At 41.1% G+C, this 19332-nt stretch overlaps 2 protein-coding genes across 4 annotated transcripts in view; one reads left to right on the top strand and one right to left on the bottom strand.

Annotated features, from left to right (window-relative positions):
* The window catches only part of LOC139372831 (zinc finger protein 850-like), a 113412-nt gene that overhangs the window by 36873 nt on the left and 57207 nt on the right, over positions 1-19332 (top strand). The gene's annotated exons all lie outside the window — the stretch shown is intronic.
* LOC139372824 (zinc finger protein 585A-like) overlaps positions 1-19332 on the bottom strand; it is a 64842-nt gene that overhangs the window by 2211 nt on the left and 43299 nt on the right. Inside the window, exon 2 of one of the 2 annotated variants that reach the window (XM_071112641.1) lies at positions 3751-3995. In XM_071112641.1, the coding sequence (XP_070968742.1) occupies positions 3751-3995 (245 nt within the window). Of the gene's footprint in view, positions 1-3750; positions 3996-13544; positions 18070-19332 lie in introns of those variants that run through there. The other variant, XM_071112640.1, reaches the window with a different exon arrangement.

The following is a 19332-nucleotide window of genomic DNA, read 5'->3' as shown; positions in this document are numbered from 1 at the left end:
TAGAAAGGCAGGAACATAGGAAGAAACCTAGAGAGGAATCAGGCTCTGAGGGGTGGCCAGTCCTTTTCTGGCTGTACCAGGTGACATATGTATTCATATGTGACTGACCGGCTTGATCTAATGTACCAACATTTTTTGTATTTTTATACATTGGATAGAAGTAGACTCAGAGCTAGAAAATTGTATATCATACACTACAGTTGAGGAACAATAGGAGAGTAATTCTGTTTTAAAAGTTGACAAACTTGTAACCTCACTTTTGAGAAAATGGCCTTTGAATATTTTGGTACACCTACTGCAGACCTCTTTGTCTACACCCATTCAGTATCGTTCACACCCTGTGCTGTTGGCAACAATTCACACTTTTTTGTCAACTTTTACAGACATCATCATTTATTCTGTGCTCTTGCACACTCAGACGAGAGTGCTCTGAAATCTGAGTAGATAGCCAGAGCGAATGTACCAGCTACGTCTATCAATAGTTGTTGCAGTGACATAAACATTCTACTGAAATGGTTACTTGCAAAGTGGAGTCTTTTGTTAAGACATTTAGCTAGCTAGCTAAACAATGAACCACAGTCACAACTCGTTAGTAACCTGCATGAATCTGCTGGTAGCTAACAAACCAGGTTCAATATTAGCCAGCTAACATTAGGCTATAACTAGCAACGCAAATTTCTCTGAGATATGAATAATATCACTACACTGATCATAACGTTAGCTAGCTGACCTAACAGCAGTAGTCAAGCACCCAAGCTAACGTTAGCCAGCTAGCTAACAGTGCACTAACACTTTAACTTGAAATTAAAACGACTTTGACAAAATTAGAAACGTGTAATATCTGAAAATTTAGCTAGCTAGACTATCTTACCCGTCCGTATACATGGATGGACGCTTCTCCCTCTCTCACTGATGTCATCGTTACCCTTAGTTTGAAGATGTAATCCAGAGACAGGTGTTTTCCTTACATATCATACTCTAATTCCACTGATTTCAAAACTCGGTCCTCCAGAAAGTGGGGAGTTACACTACGATATATATATATATATATATTATTTAAAGCCGCATTAGACAGGATTACCTACACATACTGACCAGCTCAAATAGACAGAAGCGCTATATGGCAGACCAATCTGAACTAATCTCTAGGCATGTCCAGCCCACTCATTATCTCAGCCAATGATGGCTAGCTGGAAGGTTGCTGCCTTTTTCTGTGGCTAAACCAACTAGGCTCAGAATTGTTTTACTCTATTTGTATTTACAGATGGCGTACAAGTTTGTTATTAAGGCACATGAAAGTTCACATGTTCCAGAAGACATTTCTGACAAAAAAACACATTTTGATTTTAAAACAAAGTTTGCATTCAAATAGCTCTACTGTGAAGTAGTGACGTGTGACATACACCTAGTTTTCTGAAACTAGTCACATATCAGGGGTGGCCAGTCCTCTTCTGGCTGTACTGGGTGACATATGTATTCATATCAGTAGGCTGTACAATACAGGGGAATAAAACTATTCTAAAGGTGGGTAAGTCAGGGTTGGGGTCAATTTCATTTAAATTCCAGTCAATTCACAAAGTAAACCAAATTCCAATTCTTCCTAATTTAAAAGCATTGCAGAGAATTGGAATTTCAGTATATTTTCTGAAGTATCTGGTATTGACCCCAACCCTGGTAACAGTGGAAGTCAAGAAGGGGCAAAAGGAGTGAAAATTATGAGCCATATCATCCTCCACTCACTATCACAAGGGTTAGTAACTACACAGACTAATTTCATATCATCCTCCACTCACTATCACAAGGGTTAGAAACTACACAGACTCATTTCATATCATCCTCCACTCACTATCACAAGGGTTAGTAACTACACAGACTCATTTCATATCATCCTCCACTCACTATCATAAGGGTTAGTAACTACACAGACTCATTTCATATCATCCTCCACTCACTAGCACAAGGGTTAGAAACTACACAGACTAATTTCATATCATCCTCCACTCACTATCACAAGGGTTAGTAACTACACAGACTCATTTCATATCATCCTCCACTCACTATCACAAGGGTTAGTAACTACACAGACTAATTTCATAGAACTTTTTTAAAAAAGTGGCATTTCGACTATTTCCCTTCTTTAGTCTACTCTCTAAGCACTCAAGATCGCTTAAGATGTGTGATGTCCGAATTACAAAATTCCACCAAGCAACAGGCTGGGTCACAATTTATAGAGGAACTTATGAAAATAACGTAGCAGTGCATTCAGAAAGTATTCAGACTCCTTCAATTTTGTTACGTTACAGCCTTATTCTAAAATCAATTAAATATTTTTCCCTCAACAATCTACGCACAAAACCCCATAATGACAATGCAAAAACAGGTTTTTAGAAAATGTTTGCAAAAGTATTCAAAATAAAAAAACAGAAATACCATATTTACATAAGTATTCAGACACTTTGCTATGAGACTCGAAGTTGAGCTCAGGTGCATCCTGTTTCCATTGAGCATCCTTGAGATGTTTCTACAACTTGATTGGAGTCCACCTGTGCTAAATTAAATTGATTGGACATCATTTGGAAAGGCACACACACCTGTCTATATAAGGTCCCACAGTTGACAGTGCGTGTCAGAGCAAAAACCAAGCCATGAGGTCAAAGGAATTGTCCGTAGATCTCCAAGACAGGATTGTGTTGAGGTACAGATCTGGGGGAAGTGTACCAAAAAAATGTCTGCAGCATTGAAGGTCCCCAAGAACACACTGGCTTCCAACATTCTTAAATATAATTAGTTTTGAAATGCCAAGACTCTTCCTAGAGCTGGCCGCCCAGCCAAACTTAGCAATCGGGAGAGAAGGGTCTTGGTCAGGGAGGTGACCAAAGAACCTGATAATCACTCTGACAGAGCTCCTGAGTTCTTCTGTGGAGGTGGAAGAACCGTCAAAAGGTACAACAATCAGGGATTTATGGTAGAGTGGCCAGACGGAAGCCACTCCTCAGTAAAAGACACATGACAGCCCGTTTGGAATTTGCAAAAAGGCACCAAAAAGACGAAGATCACAAGAAAGAAGATTCTCTGGTCTGATTAAATAAAGTTTGAACTCTTTGGCCTGAATGCCAAGCATCACATCTGGAGGAAACCAGGCACCGCTCATCACCTGGCCAATACCATCCCTACGGTAAAGCATGGTGGTGACAGGGACTGGGAGACGAGTCAGGATAAAGGGAAAGATGATTGGAGCAAAGAACATTGAGATACTTGATAAACACCTGCTCCAGAGCGCTCAGGACCTCAGACTGAGGTGAAGTTCCACCTTCCAACAGGACAACAACACTAAGCACACAGCCAAGACAATGCAGGAGTGGCTTTGGGATGTCTCTGAATGTCCTTGAGTGGCCCAGCCAGAGGTCCGGACTTGAACCCAATCGAACATCTCTGGAGAGACCTGAAAATAGCTGTGCAGTGACACTCCCCATCCAACCTGACAGAGAATGGATGGGAGAAACTCCCCAAATACAGGTGTGCCAAGCTTCATACCCAAGAAGAGGCTGTAATCGCTGCCAAAGGGGCTTCAACATTACATTTGCAAACATTTAAAAAACCTGACATTTGACATGTGGTAATGTGTGTGTAGATGGATTTAAATTGTAGTTCTCATCAATTTCAGAATAAGGAAGTAACAGAACAAAATGTGGAAAAAGTCAAGGGGTCTGAAAACTTTCCGGATGCACTGTAGATAGAACCTGCTGTTACCATGACTAACAGATGTCCCAATCTCCTCCTCCTCTTCTTCATCTTTAATGATGACATTCAGCTCCAGTGTTTGACTGCAGTCTTCCAGCTTCACTGCTGCCATCTCTGGATCCTGCAGTGCAAACTGGGCTCCTCTGTCACAATCAGGACCCAGTGACTGTAGGTTTGGACTCAGTGTGGAAGGAGAGAAGCAGGCTGGGTTTGTCCTCACTGTTGATGTTAACGGCCTCTTAATCTGAGTCGGCCTGTAGTTATGTAGACAAAAGGACACAAAAGTTAGTGTTGACAGTTCTGGCACTTTATTCTGTAAAAATATATTCTCTTTTTTTCTTGTTCAATTATCTCATTTCAGTAGATCAGGTAGCTAGCTAATCCTTGACAAAACATGAATTCACATTAGACACGAAGTACACATTTTAAATTGCACAACATAAGTGCACTTAATCTACATTAGATTTCTTAAATTCACAAAAATGCATAAAACAATTTAGGACAAGGTTGCAGTATGATTTAGGCAGCACGATGTACTATTTTTATGAATAACCTTGTCTTCCCTGTATTACTTCACTCACAAAAACCTATTTTATTTCCCGTTCACACCATAGTAAGAATTATCAGTGTCTGAATATTAGAACTGATAACCATTACATTCAGCTTCAGAACTGTAGAGCAACTGAAATGTTCTCTCTCTGATGAGGCACTACCTGCACTGAAGTCCGTTGATGCAGACCTCCTATGGTATCATGGAGGTCCACAAACAAACCTTTAAGGTCCATGTCTGTCTAATTCTGTACTAAGAAAATAAAACAAGAAATCCCTATTAACTCCTACCACACCCTCCCCTTCCCCCAAAAAACCCTCCCACACCCCCCAATAAACTATATCAATAGATCCCTTTCTGCGTTTGCAAACATTGGGGGTTTACATCATGCTGAGACAATCCACCCCGAGGTTATCCAGCTTATCAAAAACCATACCGACAGTAACATCTGTTACCCCCAACAACTCTGCTGCAGTTTACAAGATAACTTTCAACCTGGTATTTCTGCTTTGCACAATCCAAGTTGTTGATAACCTTACAAATGAAAACTATGAAGTACAAATGATTCACTATTAAAGTATCCTTTGTCACAGTGCATTCATGGGCACAAGATTTCTGAACAGGCCTCGAAACCATGTCAGGACTAGTAGAAAGACCAGTTCTAACAGTAGGTCCTCTTACTACGGGACCAGCCATGGAAGCTCCATCAGTCTGACAGTAGGTCCTCTTACTACAGGACCAGCCATGGAAGCTCCATCAGTCTGACAGCAGGTCCTCTTACTACAGGACCAGCCATGGAAGCTCCATCAGTCTGACAGTAGGTCCTCTTACTACGGGACCAACCATGGAAGCTCCATCAGTCTGACAGTAGGTCCTCTTACTACAGGACCAACCATGGAAGCTCCATCAGTCTGACAGTAGGTCCTCTTACTACAGGACCAACCATGGAAGCTCCATCAGTCTGACAGTAGGTCCTCTTACTACAGGACCAACCATGGAAGCTCCATCAGTCTGACAGTAGGTCCTCTTACTACAGGACCAGCCATGGAAGCTCCATCAGTCTGACAGTAGGTCCTCTTACTACAGGACCAACCATGGAAGCTCCATCAGTCTGCACTGTAGTTCCACCAGTCTGTCTTACAGCCTCTGCATATGATACATCATGACGGATCCTATATATCTGAGCATCTCTCTGCACCTGGAATCCACCATATGCTGCTCTCTGTGTCCTCCACACAATTGCAACACTTAACTGTCACATTGCTCCAACATTCACTGTAATCATGTTCCCCACCACACTTGGCACATCTTTCCACTCAACAGCTACATGTCTCATTCTTTGGCATTTAAAAACACTGTGATGATTCACTGTTGCTGATCCAGTTTCAACTGTTCTGCCTGCTGTCATGGAACCCTGACCTGTTCACCAGACGTGCTACCTGTCCCAGATCTGCTGTTTTCAACTCTCTAGAGACAGCAGGAGCGGTAGAGATACTCTCAATGATTGGCTATTAAAAGCCAAATGACATTTACTCCTGAGGTTGTTGCACCCTCGACAACCACTGTGATTATTATTATTTGACCCTGCTGGTCATCTATGAACATTGGAACATCTTGGCCATGTTCTGTTATAATCTCCACCCAGCACAGACAGAAGAGGACTGGCCACCCCTCATAGCCTGGTTCCTCTCTAGGTTTCTTCCTAGGTTCTGGCCTTTCTAGGGAGTTTTTCCTAGCCACTGTGCTTCTACACCTGCATTGCTTGCTGTTTGGGGTTTTAGGCTGGGTTTCTGTACAGCACTTTGTGACATCAGCTGATGTAAGAAGGGCTTTATAAATACATTTGATTGGTTGATTGATGAGGCTGGGTCAAAATCACTGACATTGAAGCTAAGGAATCCTATTCTGTACTTTTCCAGACAAAACATTCTAACACCTCAACAGCACTGATAAGCTTTCACTTCTTTAACCCTCTTTCCTACTGATCAACCTTTAGGCTTCAACCACTCGGTCTTCCTGAGCTTCGTCCCATTATGATTTTCCATTTGAAAAATCTTCCTTTGCTGAACCTGACTAGCACAAGATATTAACAATCTACCATGGACACGGATCCTGCCCAGCTGAACTTCACCTCTCTTTAAGGCCTTGGTTAATCAGATAGGGTGTAAATGAGGCCCTGTGGTCTCCTCAAACATTATCCCAACTTTCCACTGTGACACATTATTCTAGCTCCCTACCTTGGACCTCTGGAGTTTCTATACTACATGCGCCACTGCTTCCAGTATCATTATCTCTGTTCTTCCTATGTCTTTCCACTACAGACCATTCAAATACTAGGCCCTCATCCTCCGGCTCCATATCATCAGAACTGTCCCCCACATTGATCGCATTCCAGCACAGCTGTTGCTTCTCAAACTCTCTCTCCATTTCAATTGTTTCAGGGGTGTCTAACTAATTCCATTGAGGACCGAGTCTCAGCGGGTTTTATTTTTTTCATTTCAATTAAAACAGACAATCAGTTGAGGTGAGTTCCTCACTAATTAGTGACCTTAATTCATTAATCAAGTACAAGGGTGGAGCGAAAACCCGCAGACACTTGGTCCTCCATGGAATGAGTTTGATACGTCCTCTGATTCATCCGCATTAATCGACGCCATTCCATGCAGTTGGCCTCTCTCTCCAAATGGTGAAGGATAATTTCAGCTAGCTTCTCTCTATTTTGACACTCCATCACACAGCCTCATGTCGCCATTTCCCCACGAGCAAACTCCTAGGAAGACGACCAAAACCGTTGAAGCCGCCATTTGACGAGCCTCGTCCGAAGCATCCAGATCTCGCGAGCTTACATTAACGAAACAGCGCATGTAAACTCGCGAGATCAGGATGCTTCGGACGAGGCTATTTACCAGCTCATAAGCACAATTTTACACAAAACCAAGAACATGTAAAAACTAACTTAAATAAATGGAATCTTTATGAAATGACTAACTAAATTATATACATACACTCAGACAAACCCAAAGTCTACCTATGTGACTTGAAAAATCGTTTTTAATCACCTTCTTCACTCACTCGATTTGACCCCAAAATAACACATACAATTAAAACCTTTACCAAACGTGATAATACATTGACGGATTTGTTACCTAACATAATATACATTCTTTCGACATTAGAAAGTTTAAAACGTGCTATTACATACCTGTAATAATACATTTGAAACGGACACAACCACTATCGACATAACACAGTTCTGTCGTTTTCTACCCGGAACTTCCTGTTCCCAACTACGACATTGCAACAGCGTCATCTTCTTCTCTGGTATACTGACGTTTACACAATATAACGTGTCTGCCGCCACCTACTGTACGGTTAGTAAACTGTAGAAAGAAATACATGTCCATTGTGGAAACAACGACATCAAAACAAAATACAAAAATAGATAAATAAAAACATTCCACTCCTTCAGTCACAGCCCGATTCAAATCACATCCCTACACAGTCTCATGGGCCTCGTAGGGAGGAACATCTTCAGTCAGTATTCCCTGCAATCAGTGGTGTAAAGTACTTAAGTATATTGTGTTTACTGACACCGGCCGTATTCAAGGGGTGTTCGTTTTTGATCATTTATTCTGTCCTCTGGCACTCATAGGAACGCGCGCTATGTATGCCCCTGACCATCCCTACATTTAAACTACAAGAAAATCGTGCTGTCTATTTTGCCTAATGTAATGAATTTGAAATGATTTATACTTTTACCTTTGATACTTAAGTATATTTTAGCAATTACATTTACTTTTGATACTTATGTATATGTTAAACTAAATACTTTTAGACCTTTACTCAAGTAGTATTTTACTGGGTGGCTTTCACCTTTTCCTTGACTCAATTATTTTTACTTTAACTCAAGTATGACAATTGGGTACTTTTTCCACCACTGCCTGCAATGCTTCCAATGTTAATTACTGAACTCCCATAAACCTTTCAGCCGCACATACAATTTATCTCTACTATCGGTATCCTTCAACTGGTAAACGACATTATGAATCTCAACAGGCTGCGGGGCATCCCCTGCCATAGCTTCCTCAGCACCAATCACTCTTTAATCTATTTCCCGCGCCTCCCAGTAGGAGAACTACTGTACAGTTTCTTGATGTGGATGTTCCCTGATATAATAAAAATGGATACATGCCATTGGTCAGTTTCGGTGTTATGAAACTGATGGAGACTATTTGTTAAATAAATAAATAAACAAAACATTTAACTAGGCATAAAGCATACATAAGAGGTTAGGATAATTAAAGTGGCAGGTTAGGACAATTAAAGTGGAGGTTACGAGACTGAGGATAAGGTTAGGAAAAGGGTGAGGGTTAGGGATTTGTTTACCATGCAGGTTTGGATAACTAACGTGGCAGGTTATGATAATTAACGGTGGTTATGAGACTGAGATTAAGGTTAGGAAAAGGGTTAGGCATAGCTACAATTCTACAGTTCTCAACAACTGTTGTCCCCAACGCAAAAGAAACGGTTAAGGACCAATGGGGAGCATCAATTGGCGGCAGGGGCGGCAGGGTAGCCTAGTGGTTAGAGATTTGGACTAGTAACCGGAAGGTTGCAAGTTCAAACCCCCGAGCTGACAAAGTTCAAACCCCACTAGGCCGTCATTGAAAATAAGTATTTGTTCTTAACTGACTTGCCTAGTTAAATAAAGGTAAAATAAATAAATAAAATACGATGGGATGGCAGGTTAGGAGACTGAGGTTAAGGTTAGGAAAAGGGTGAGGGTTAGGGATTTGTTTACTATGCATGTTTGGATAACTAACGTGGCGGTTAGAAGACTGAGATTAAGGTTAGGAAAAGCTTAGCTACAATTTTCAACAAGTGTTGTCCCAACGCAAAAGAAACGGTAATGGACCAATGGTGTAAACTAGATATCATGAAACACCCGATATGAGAGAACGCCCCAAATTGCGGTCTGCAATTACACCCTTCTCGGATCAAGGGGCCAGGCTTCCAGTCTACAAGCATGCATTCCACTGTGCTCAGAGGGCATTTTCGGTACTGCAGTTCAGCTGAAGCACGGCCCAATTCCCATAGCGAAGTCAATTTTTTTTTAAACAAGACAAATTACTCAGCAAGTTTGTAAACAAAACATCAATTGAATTATTCAAGTAATTGCCTTAGTCAGATTTTTTTCCCATCACTCACAGCCAAGGTTAACCATTTTAGTGAGCTTATGCTGAAGGGAAAACACACCTCTTGACCTGCTGTGCATAATGTAGGTTAAGGTGCAGCCTCGTCTCATAGACGAGATGTAACATACTAAAAATAAAAATGGGACTCTCAAAATAGTGTGATATGTAACCATAAAAACGTAACATAAGACAGACGGTTACTTAATAATATGAATTTGGTGGTGCTGTACTGTAACAGCGAGCTGAGCCAGTTGAAAGTATTGACAACAGGGATATATTGTTGGTGACTGTGTGCTCCTGAAGTGCTGTGGCCCTGTGTGTTCCTTCATTAGTTTTGTGTTTTTTATTCATTTATTTCTGGTACCCTCCTACCTGAGAGGCATGAGGCCTGAGAGGCGTTGCACTGTTAAAATCATCCCAGTGTGGAGATGAAACACCTGTGTGCTGCAATGCCACATGCTCTGTCCTCTCTGCTCTACCTAGGTGTTTTAATGTGGGTAATACAGAGATAATACTAATACAGAGATAACCACTGCTCTACCTAGGTGTTTTAATGTGGGTAATACAGAGATAATATTAATACCAAGAGAACCACTGCCCTACCTAGGTGTTTTAATGTTGGTAATACAGAGATAATACTAATACAGAGAGAACCACTGCTCTACCTAGGTGTTTTAATGTGGGTAATACAGAGATAATACTCATACCGAGATAACCACTGCTCTACCTAGGTGTTTTAATGTGGGTAATACTAATACAGAGATAATACTAATAGAGATAACCACTAATCTACTTAGGTGACTTAACGTGGATAATACTAATACAGAGATAACCATTGGACATGCATTTTCCATTATGCCTTTGTGTTTACCACTTCAGATCCTTAAATTGTAGTTTAAAGCATATACAGGGCATTATACAAGACCCCTTGACTTTTTCCACATATTGTTACGTTACAGGCTTATACAAAAAAAAAATGATACCGCTCATCAATATACACACAATACCCCATAATGACATAGCGAAAAAAAGTTTTTTATACATTTTAGCAAATTCATAAAAATGAATCCTCATTTGCATAAATATTCAGACCATTTGCTCTGAGACTCAAAATTCAGCTCAAGTGCATTCTGTTTACATTGATCATCCTTGAGATGTTTCTACATTGGAGTCCTCCTGTGGTAAATTCAAATGATTGGACATGATTGGAAAAGCACACGCCTGTCAAAATAGTTGACAATGCAAGTCAAAGCAAAAAACCAAGCAATGAGGTCTAAGAAATGTTCTGTCGAGCTTCGAGAGGTTTGTGGCGAGGCACAGATCTGGAGAAGAGTAGAAAAACATCTCTGTCGAGCTTCGAGAGGTTTGTGGCGAGGCACAGATCTGGAGAAGAGTAGAAAAACATCTCTGTCGAGCTTCGAGAGGTTTGTGGCGAGGCACAGATCTGGAGAAGAGTAGAAAAACATCTCTGTCGAGCTTCGAGAGGTTTGTGGCGAGGCACAGATCTGGAGAAGAGTAGAAAAACATCTCTGTCGAGCTTCGAGAGGTTTGTGGCGAGGCACAGATCTGGAGAAGAGTAGAAAAACATCTCTGTTGAGCTTCGAGAGGTTTGTGGCGAGGCACAGATCTGGAGAAGAGTAGAAAAACATCTCTGTTGAGCTTCGAGAGGTTTGTGGCGAGGCACAGATCTGGAGAAGAGTAGAAAAACATCTCTGTTGAGCTTCGAGAGGTTTGTGGCGAGGCACAGATCTGGAGAAGAGTAGAAAAACATCTCTGTTGAGCTTCGAGAGGTTTGTGGCGAGGCACAGATCTGGAGAAGAGTAGAAAAACATTTCTGTTGAGCTTCGAGAGGTTTGTGGCGAGGCACAGATCTGGAGAAGAGTAGAAAAACATTTCTGTCGAGCTTCGAGAGGTTTGTGGCGAGGCACAGATCTGGAGAAGAGTAGAAAAACATCTCTGTTGAGCTTCGAGAGGTTTGTGGCGAGGCACAGATCTGGAGAAGAGTAGAAAAACATCTCTGTTGAGCTTCGAGAGGTTTGTGGCGAGGCACAGATCTGGAGAAGAGTAGAAAAACATTTCTGTTGAGCTTCGAGAGGTTTGTGGCGAGGCACAGATCTGGAGAAGAGTAGAAAAACATCTCTGTCGAGCTTCGAGAGGTTTGTGGCGAGGCACAGATCTGGAGAAGAGTAGAAAAACATCTCTGTTGAGCTTCGAGAGGTTTGTGGCGAGGCACAGATCTGGAGAAGAGTAGAAAAACATTTCTCAAATCTCTGTTGGCTGGGCTCCCTGCTTGTGCCATCCAACTCCTGCCCCACGTTAGGCACAAACATTTGAAGGACTCCCGAGTGGTGCAGCGGTCTTAGGCACTGCATGTCAGTGCAAGAGGTATCACTACAGTCCCTGGTTCGAAACCAGGCTCAATCACATCCGGCCACGATTAAGAGTCCCAAAGGGAAGCGCACAATTGGCCCAGCATATTCCGGGTTTGGCTGGGGAAGGCCTTAATTGTAAATAAGAATTTGTTCTTAACTGACTTACCTAGTTAAATAAATAAATAATTAAAGTGGGATGCATGCCAGCAAAGCCACTAAACAATACATTAATTGCACTATAACAGTGCCCACAAACTGTTAGGACCCAACAGCATAGTCCCAACAATTTAACACTGCTACACCTGGCTATCAGCGGAGCCTTGTCTGGCAACGAAACAGTTCATTAGGCCTCATTTACTGCCTTTTAAAATAACATGGCTGACTTGCTTAAACAAATATGGTTTCTACTGACAATTGAGATGTTCAAACTATGGCATAAGGGGACGAAAAGCGGATAAGAGGTAATCCGTAATTTCGATTAAGACATCAATGAGCGAGCTATGACGGATATATTCAATATAACTATTTGTGCAGCCCTTTTGAAATGCAAAGCGACAAAATTCAGAACATGGGCCGTTCTTACAGTGTTCTCCTTGTACGCCAAGTCAGAACCGTAGGATAAATTAAGGGGCATATATGCAGACAATGAAAGCTCTTACAATATTCAATGATTACATTTCTCAAAAACAGGTTATAGGCTTCATGTCAACCACCAAGTCAGAACAGTAGGCAAAATTAAGAGGTGAAACAAGACCAAAATATTAGGGTGAGGCACATGGGCTACTAACATCTTACTACACAACATACACTTGGTATTACTTTCTGATGACGTCAGTGATCTTCAGGTCGTAGCTGTAGAAAGAGGCCCGAGTTCCCAATTTACAATTCCGAGTTGGATGAAAGTTCAAAACGTATTTTCTCAGTCGTAGCTTGTTTTTCCCTGAGTTCCCAGTTGTCTTGAACTCACTCAAGTAAGATTTTGAAGTACTGAGTTATGTTGTTTTGAGCGCGGCACAAATCAAGCTTCATTGACAGCATGGCCAATGTTGAATGTTTACCAATTTAAACTAGGAAAATAACCCCTTAATCTTAGACTTGGGACCACACAGCCACTCCACTGAATAGCAGGCTAATGATTGCTTTGCAATGCTTGCAGTTAGCCACTGATTCCTTCCAAACCACTCATTGTTGAATTTGCAATTTGTTGTGTGATGTTTATGTCCAATGACCGATGAGCACCGATACATTTTATCTAAAATTTCTCATTATTTCTCTTCATATGACAAAGATTAAAAAGGATTTGCCAGTAGATTGTCAACTTGATTCATGATGATGACTGCTAGCTCAGATTTTGAAAGTATGATGTTGACATGATAAGTCCACTCAAAGCGACTGTAGATATCACATGATTTAACGTTACTTTATCTGTGGACAATGACCTTGAGCCTTCATGGATGGGCACTTCTAATGTAACTCTATGACAGCACCCAAGGAGCTTGACTTTTCAATTTCTACCCTTAGACTTGGCAGTGACGTATTGTCCCCATGAATGACAGAACACTGAGCCAATCACGGCACAACGCTCCGTATTTTCTGCTGGCTTGCCCCACCTCCACAGAAGGCAATGAGCTAGGCTGAAACACCTGCATTTTGGAGCTGCCTTACTCAAGAAAACAAAAGAGACCATTTTTGTTTGTGGATTTATTAATAACTCAATTATAAATGTTTTTTTACATTGGTTGCAAACAGATCATTTTTTTCACACTTTATCGCTATAACTGTGGGGCTCAAAACAGGTGGCTCACCTGTCCTGAGTGATGGGTCGCCATTGAACTTATCTAGAACACTGCAGTCCGTCTGTGTGTTTAACCTTCCCAAGTTCCACCATGTCACCCTGCTCCTCCGTACATTCCACTGGCGTCCAGCCGGAGCTCACATCCACTACAAGACAATGGTGTTTACTTACGGTGCAGCAAGAGGAACTGCCACATCTCTACCTTCAGGCTCAAACCCTGTATCCCAACCCGAGCACTCAGTTCTGCCACCTCTGGTCTCATGGCCGTCCCACTGCTACAGGAGGTCAAGCTCCCTCTCAGCCCAGTCAAAGCACTTCTCTGTCCTGGCACCCCAATGGTGGCACCAGCTTCCCTCTGATGCTAGGACAGCAGAGTCCCTGCCCATCTGCCCCAAAAGGTCTGAAACCCTTCGTCTTTAAAGAGTATCCCCCCACCAAAATACAAATAATAATAATAATAATGTGAAACTGACTAATTGAGGAGAAATGTGTTTACTGTGACATGTGGTTGTCTCACCTGGCTATCTTAAGATGAATCTACTTAATGTGCTGGTGACATCACAGGGTCAGAGAGAACTCCTGACTGTAGTCATACAAAAACACTCCAGGCACTCAGCCCATAAGAACCATTCATACTGTCAGATCTAATATGAAGAACTGAATACTAAAGAGAAGAAGAGGTTGACCAGTACATATTCATCTAACTCTATTTCTCATTGGCAGATCAATAAAGTTTGCTTCAATTATCCAAACACATTCATGATCAGTAACTAAAATAACTCATCTAGTTTGAAAGACAATTAATAAACACATGGATTCATTTCATAAACTGTGTATCATTAAACAAAGTTGTAAAATAATCCCCCCAAACTAATGGTGAAAAGTGATCATCACACCATCTCTATCTGATACATGTTAGGGGCGGAAGGTAGCCTAGTGGTTAGAGCGTTGGGTCAGTAACCAGTAGGTTGCTTGATCGAATCCCTGAGCTGACAAGGTAAAAATCTGTTGTTCTGCCTCTGAACAAGGCAGTTAACCCACTGTTCCTAGGCCATCATTGTAATTAAGATTTTGTTCTTAACTGACTTGCCTAGTTAAATAAAGGTTCAATAAAAAAGTGTCTACTAGCTCCTTCACACAGAATACTGCAGAGGGACAACCTGGTCTCAGAGCAAAACGTATTATATATGACAAAAACATCCATTCCACTCCATTTGTATGTTAGGTTACATTACATTGGCCTACCAATAAAAACTGAACTAAAATATCAACTAAACATGTAAAGTGTTGGTTTCATGAGCTGAAATAAAACATTCCAGCAATGTTCCATATGCACAAAAAGCTAATTTCTCTCAAATGTTGTGCACAACCTTGTTTATATCCTTGTTAGTGAGCATTTCAGCCTTTGTCAAGATAATCCATCCACCTAACAGGTGTGGCATATCAAGAAGCTGATAAAACAGCAATATCATTACACAGGTGCGCCTTGTGCTGGGGGACAAAAAAAGGACACACAATGTCACAGATGTCTCAAGTTTAGGGAACGTGCACAATAGACATAGAAATACTTATTTTCCACCATAATTTGCAAATTAATTCATTAAAAATCCTACAATGTGATTTTCTGGACTTTGTTTTCTCATTTTGTCTGTCATAGTTGAAGTGTACCTATGATGAAAATTACAGGCCTCTCTCATCTTTTTAAGTGGGAGAACTTGCACAATTGGTGGCTGACTAAATGCCTTTTTGCCCCATTGTATACGTGTTTTTAAGTGGGAAAATTTAGAGAAGCTAGTTCCACAGTCAGAGCAGTAATATGGCTTCTCTCCTGCATGTGTTCTCTGATTAACTTTTAGCTCAGTTGATGTTTTGAAGCATTTTCCACAGTCAGAGCTGACGTAAGGCGGTGGGTATAAGTCTCACCAGTGTGTATAAGTTGGTGTGTTTTTAAGGTGCCCAAATGAGAGAAACTCGCCCCACAGTCAGAGCAGAAGAAAGGCTTCTCTCCTGTGTGAGTCCTCTGATGAACTTTGAGCTGAGTTGATGTTTTAAAACCTTTAACACAGTCAGGGCAGAAGAAAGGCTTCTCTCCTGTGTGTGTCCTCTGGTGAACTTTTAGCTCATTTGATGTTTTAAAACATTTCCCACAGTCAGAGCAGTAATAAGGCTTCTCTCCTGTGTGTGTTCTCTGATGAACTTTTAGATGAGTTGATGTTGTGAAGCATTTTCCACAGTCAGAGCAGACGTAAGGCTTCTCTCCTGTATGTATACGTTCATGTGTTTTTAAGTGGGAAAATTTAGAGAAACTAGTTCCACACTCAGAGCAGTAATACGGCTTCTCTCCTGTGTGAGTCTTCTGATGAACTTTTAGCTCAGTTGATGTTTTGAAGCATTTCCCACAGTCAGAGCAGATGTAAGGCTTCTCACCAGTGTGTATAAGTTGGTGTGTTTTTAAGGTGCCCAAATGAGAGAAACTCGCCCCACAGTCAGAGCAGAAGAAAGGCTTCTCTCCTGTGTGAGTCTTCTGATGAACTTTTAGCTCTTTTGATGTTTTAAAACGTTTTCCACAGTCAGAGCAGGAGTATGGCTTCTCTCCTGTGTGTGTTGTCTGATGAACTTTTAGCTGAGTTGATGTTTTAAAACCTTTTCCACAGTCAGAGCAGTAATACGGCTTCTCTCCTGTGTGTGTTGTCTGATGAACTTTTAGCTCATTTGATGTTTTAAAACGTTTTCCACAGTCAGAGCAGGAGTATGGCTTCTCTCCTGTGTGTGTTCTCTGATGAACTTTTAGATGAGTTGATGTTGTGAAGCATTTTCCACAGTCAGAGCAGACGTAAGGCTTCTCTCCTGTGTGTGTTCTCTGATGAACTTTTAGCTCATATAATGTTTTGAAACATTTTCCACAGTCAGAGCAGGAGTATGGCTTCTCCCCTGTATGTAGACGTTCATGTGATTTTAAGTGGGAAAGTTGAGAGAAACTAGTTCCACAGTCAGGGCAGAAGAAAGGCTTCTCTCCTGTGTGTGTTGTCTGATGAACTTTTAGCTCATTTGATGTTTTAAAACATTTTCCACAGTCAGAGCAGGAATAAGGCTTCACTCCTGTGTGTATACGTTGGTGTGTTTTTAAGGTGCCCAGATGAGAGAAACTCGCCCCACAGTCAGAGCAGAAGAAAGGCTTCTCTCCTGTATGTATACGTTCATGTGATTTTAAGTGGGAAAATTTAGAGAAACTAGTTCCACAGTCAGAGCAGAAATACGGCTTCTCTCCTGTGTGTGTTCTCTGATGAACTTTTAGCTCAGTTGATGTTTTGAAGCATTTTCCACATTCAGAGCAGACGTAAGACTTCTCTCCTGTATGTATAAGTTGGTGTGTTTTTAAGGTGCTCAGATGAGAGAAACTCGCCCCACAGTCAGAGCAGAAGAAAGGCTTCTCTCCTGTGTGAGTCCTCTGGTGAACCTTTAGCTGAGTTGTTGTTTTAAAACGTTTTCCACAGTCAGAGCAATAATAAGGCTTCTCTCCTGTGTGTGTTGCCTGATGAACTTTTAGCTCATTTGATGTTTTAAAACATTTTCCACAGTCAGAGCAATAATAAGGCTTCTCTCCTGTGTGTGTTCTCTGATGAACTTTTAGATGAGTTGATGTTGTGAAGCATTTTCCACAGTCAGAGCAGGAGTAAGGCTTCTCTCCTGTGTGTGTTCTCTGATGAACTTTTAGCTCATATAATGTTTTAAAACATTTTCCACAGTCAGAGCAGGAGTATGGCTTCTCCCCTGTATGTATACGTTCATGTGATTTTAAGTGGGAAACTTGAGAGAAACTAGTTCCACAGTCAGGGCAGAAGAAAGGCTTCTCTCCTGTGTGTGTTGTCTGATGAACTTTTAGCTCATTTGATGTTTTAAAACATTTTCCACAGTCAGAGCAGTAATAAGGCTTCTCTCCTGTGTGAGTTCTCTGATGAACTTTTAGATGAGTTGATGTTGTGAAGCATTTTCCACAGTCAGAGCAGACGTAAGGCTTCTCTCCTGTGTGTGTTCTCTGGTGAACTTTTAGGTCATATAATGTTTTAAAACGTTTTCCACAGTAAGAGCAGGAGTATGGCTTCTCCCCTGTATGTAGACGTTCATGTGATTTTAAGTGGGAAAGTTGAGAGAAACTAGTTCCACAGTCAGGGCAGTAGAAAGGCTTCTCTCCTGTGTGTGTTCTCTGATGAAGTTTTAGCACCGTTGATGTTTTGAAGCATTTTCCACAGTCAGAGCAGGAGTAAGGCTTCTCTCCTGTGTGTATTTTTAGGTGTATTTTTAGCTTTGATAGAAATGGGAAAATCTTTTCACAATGTGGGCAGTGATGAGACCTCTTAGCTCTCTGATCTTCCTGCTGTTGCTCTCTGGATGTAGAGAATGTCTCAACATGGTATCCTGTGTGAACATCAGAAGAACCAGTCAGTTGGTGTGATATACATGTTAATCAAATGTATTTTATGAAGCCCTTTTTACATCAGTAGTTGTCACAAAGTGCTTAACCTGTCTGGTTCAAATCCCATAATGAAAAATTCCTCAAACATACAAGTATTTCACATAATTTTAAAGATAAACATCTTGTAAATCCAGCCACAGTGTTAAATTTCAAATAGGCTTCACGGCGAAAGCACACCAAACGATTATGTTAGGTCAGCACCTAGTCACAGAAAACCAAACAGCCATTTTCCAGCCAAGGAGAGGTCTCATAAAAGTCAGAAATAGCGATTCAATTAATCATTAACCTTTGATGATCTTCATCAGATGGCACTCACAGGACTTCATGTTACACAATAAATGTGTGTTTTGTTCGATAAAGTTACAATTTATGTCCAAAAACCTCATTTGAAATTGGTGTGTTGTGTTCAGAAATGCATTGTCTCAAACAAACATCCGATGAAAGTAAAGAGAGCCACATCAAAAAACAGAAATACTCATCATAAACATTGATAAATGATACAAGTGTTAAACATACGAATACAGATAAACTTCTCCTTAATGCAACCGCTGTGTCAGATTTCAAAACGGCTTTACGGCGAAAGCACACTTTGCGATTATGTTAGGTCAGCGACTAGACACAGAAACCCATACAGCCATTTTCCAACCAAGGAGAGCTTCACAAAAGTCAGAAATAGCATTAAAATTAATCACTTACCTTTGATGATCTTCATCTGGTGGCACTCCCAGGTCTCCATGTTCGACAACAAATGTTTGTTGTGTTCGATAAAGTTAATCTTTATGTCCAAATACCTCCGTTTTGTTGGTGCGTTTAGTTCAGAAATCCAAAGGCACAATAAGCACTCTCGAAAAGTCATAAAGTACAATAAAAGATGGTAGAAACATGTCAAACGATGTTTAAAATCAATCTTCAGGTTGCTTTTGTCATAAATAATCAATAATATTTCAACCGGACAAAAGCTTCGTCAATGGAAAAAGGTAAACAAGAAATGCGCGCTCTCGATCACTTGCCTGGCTCATATGGATGAAATGTCCACTGTCCTCTCATTGAAAGCGGTGTATCTCCCTCATTTTTCAGAGTAAAAGCCTGAAACAATGCCTAAAGACTGGTCACGTGTTGAGGAAGACAGATTTCCACTGGGTCCTAAGTCTTTGTATGGTGGATAGGCTTTCAAAAGAAAAACAGCCAAAATAATAGTACTTCCT

This window comes from Oncorhynchus clarkii, chromosome 18 (genome assembly GCF_045791955.1).
Source record: "Oncorhynchus clarkii lewisi isolate Uvic-CL-2024 chromosome 18, UVic_Ocla_1.0, whole genome shotgun sequence".
In the NCBI taxonomy this organism is placed as follows: Eukaryota; Metazoa; Chordata; class Actinopteri; order Salmoniformes; family Salmonidae; genus Oncorhynchus; species Oncorhynchus clarkii.
Note: the sequence above shows the minus strand (reverse complement) of the source record. Positions and strands in the feature narration are given on the sequence as shown.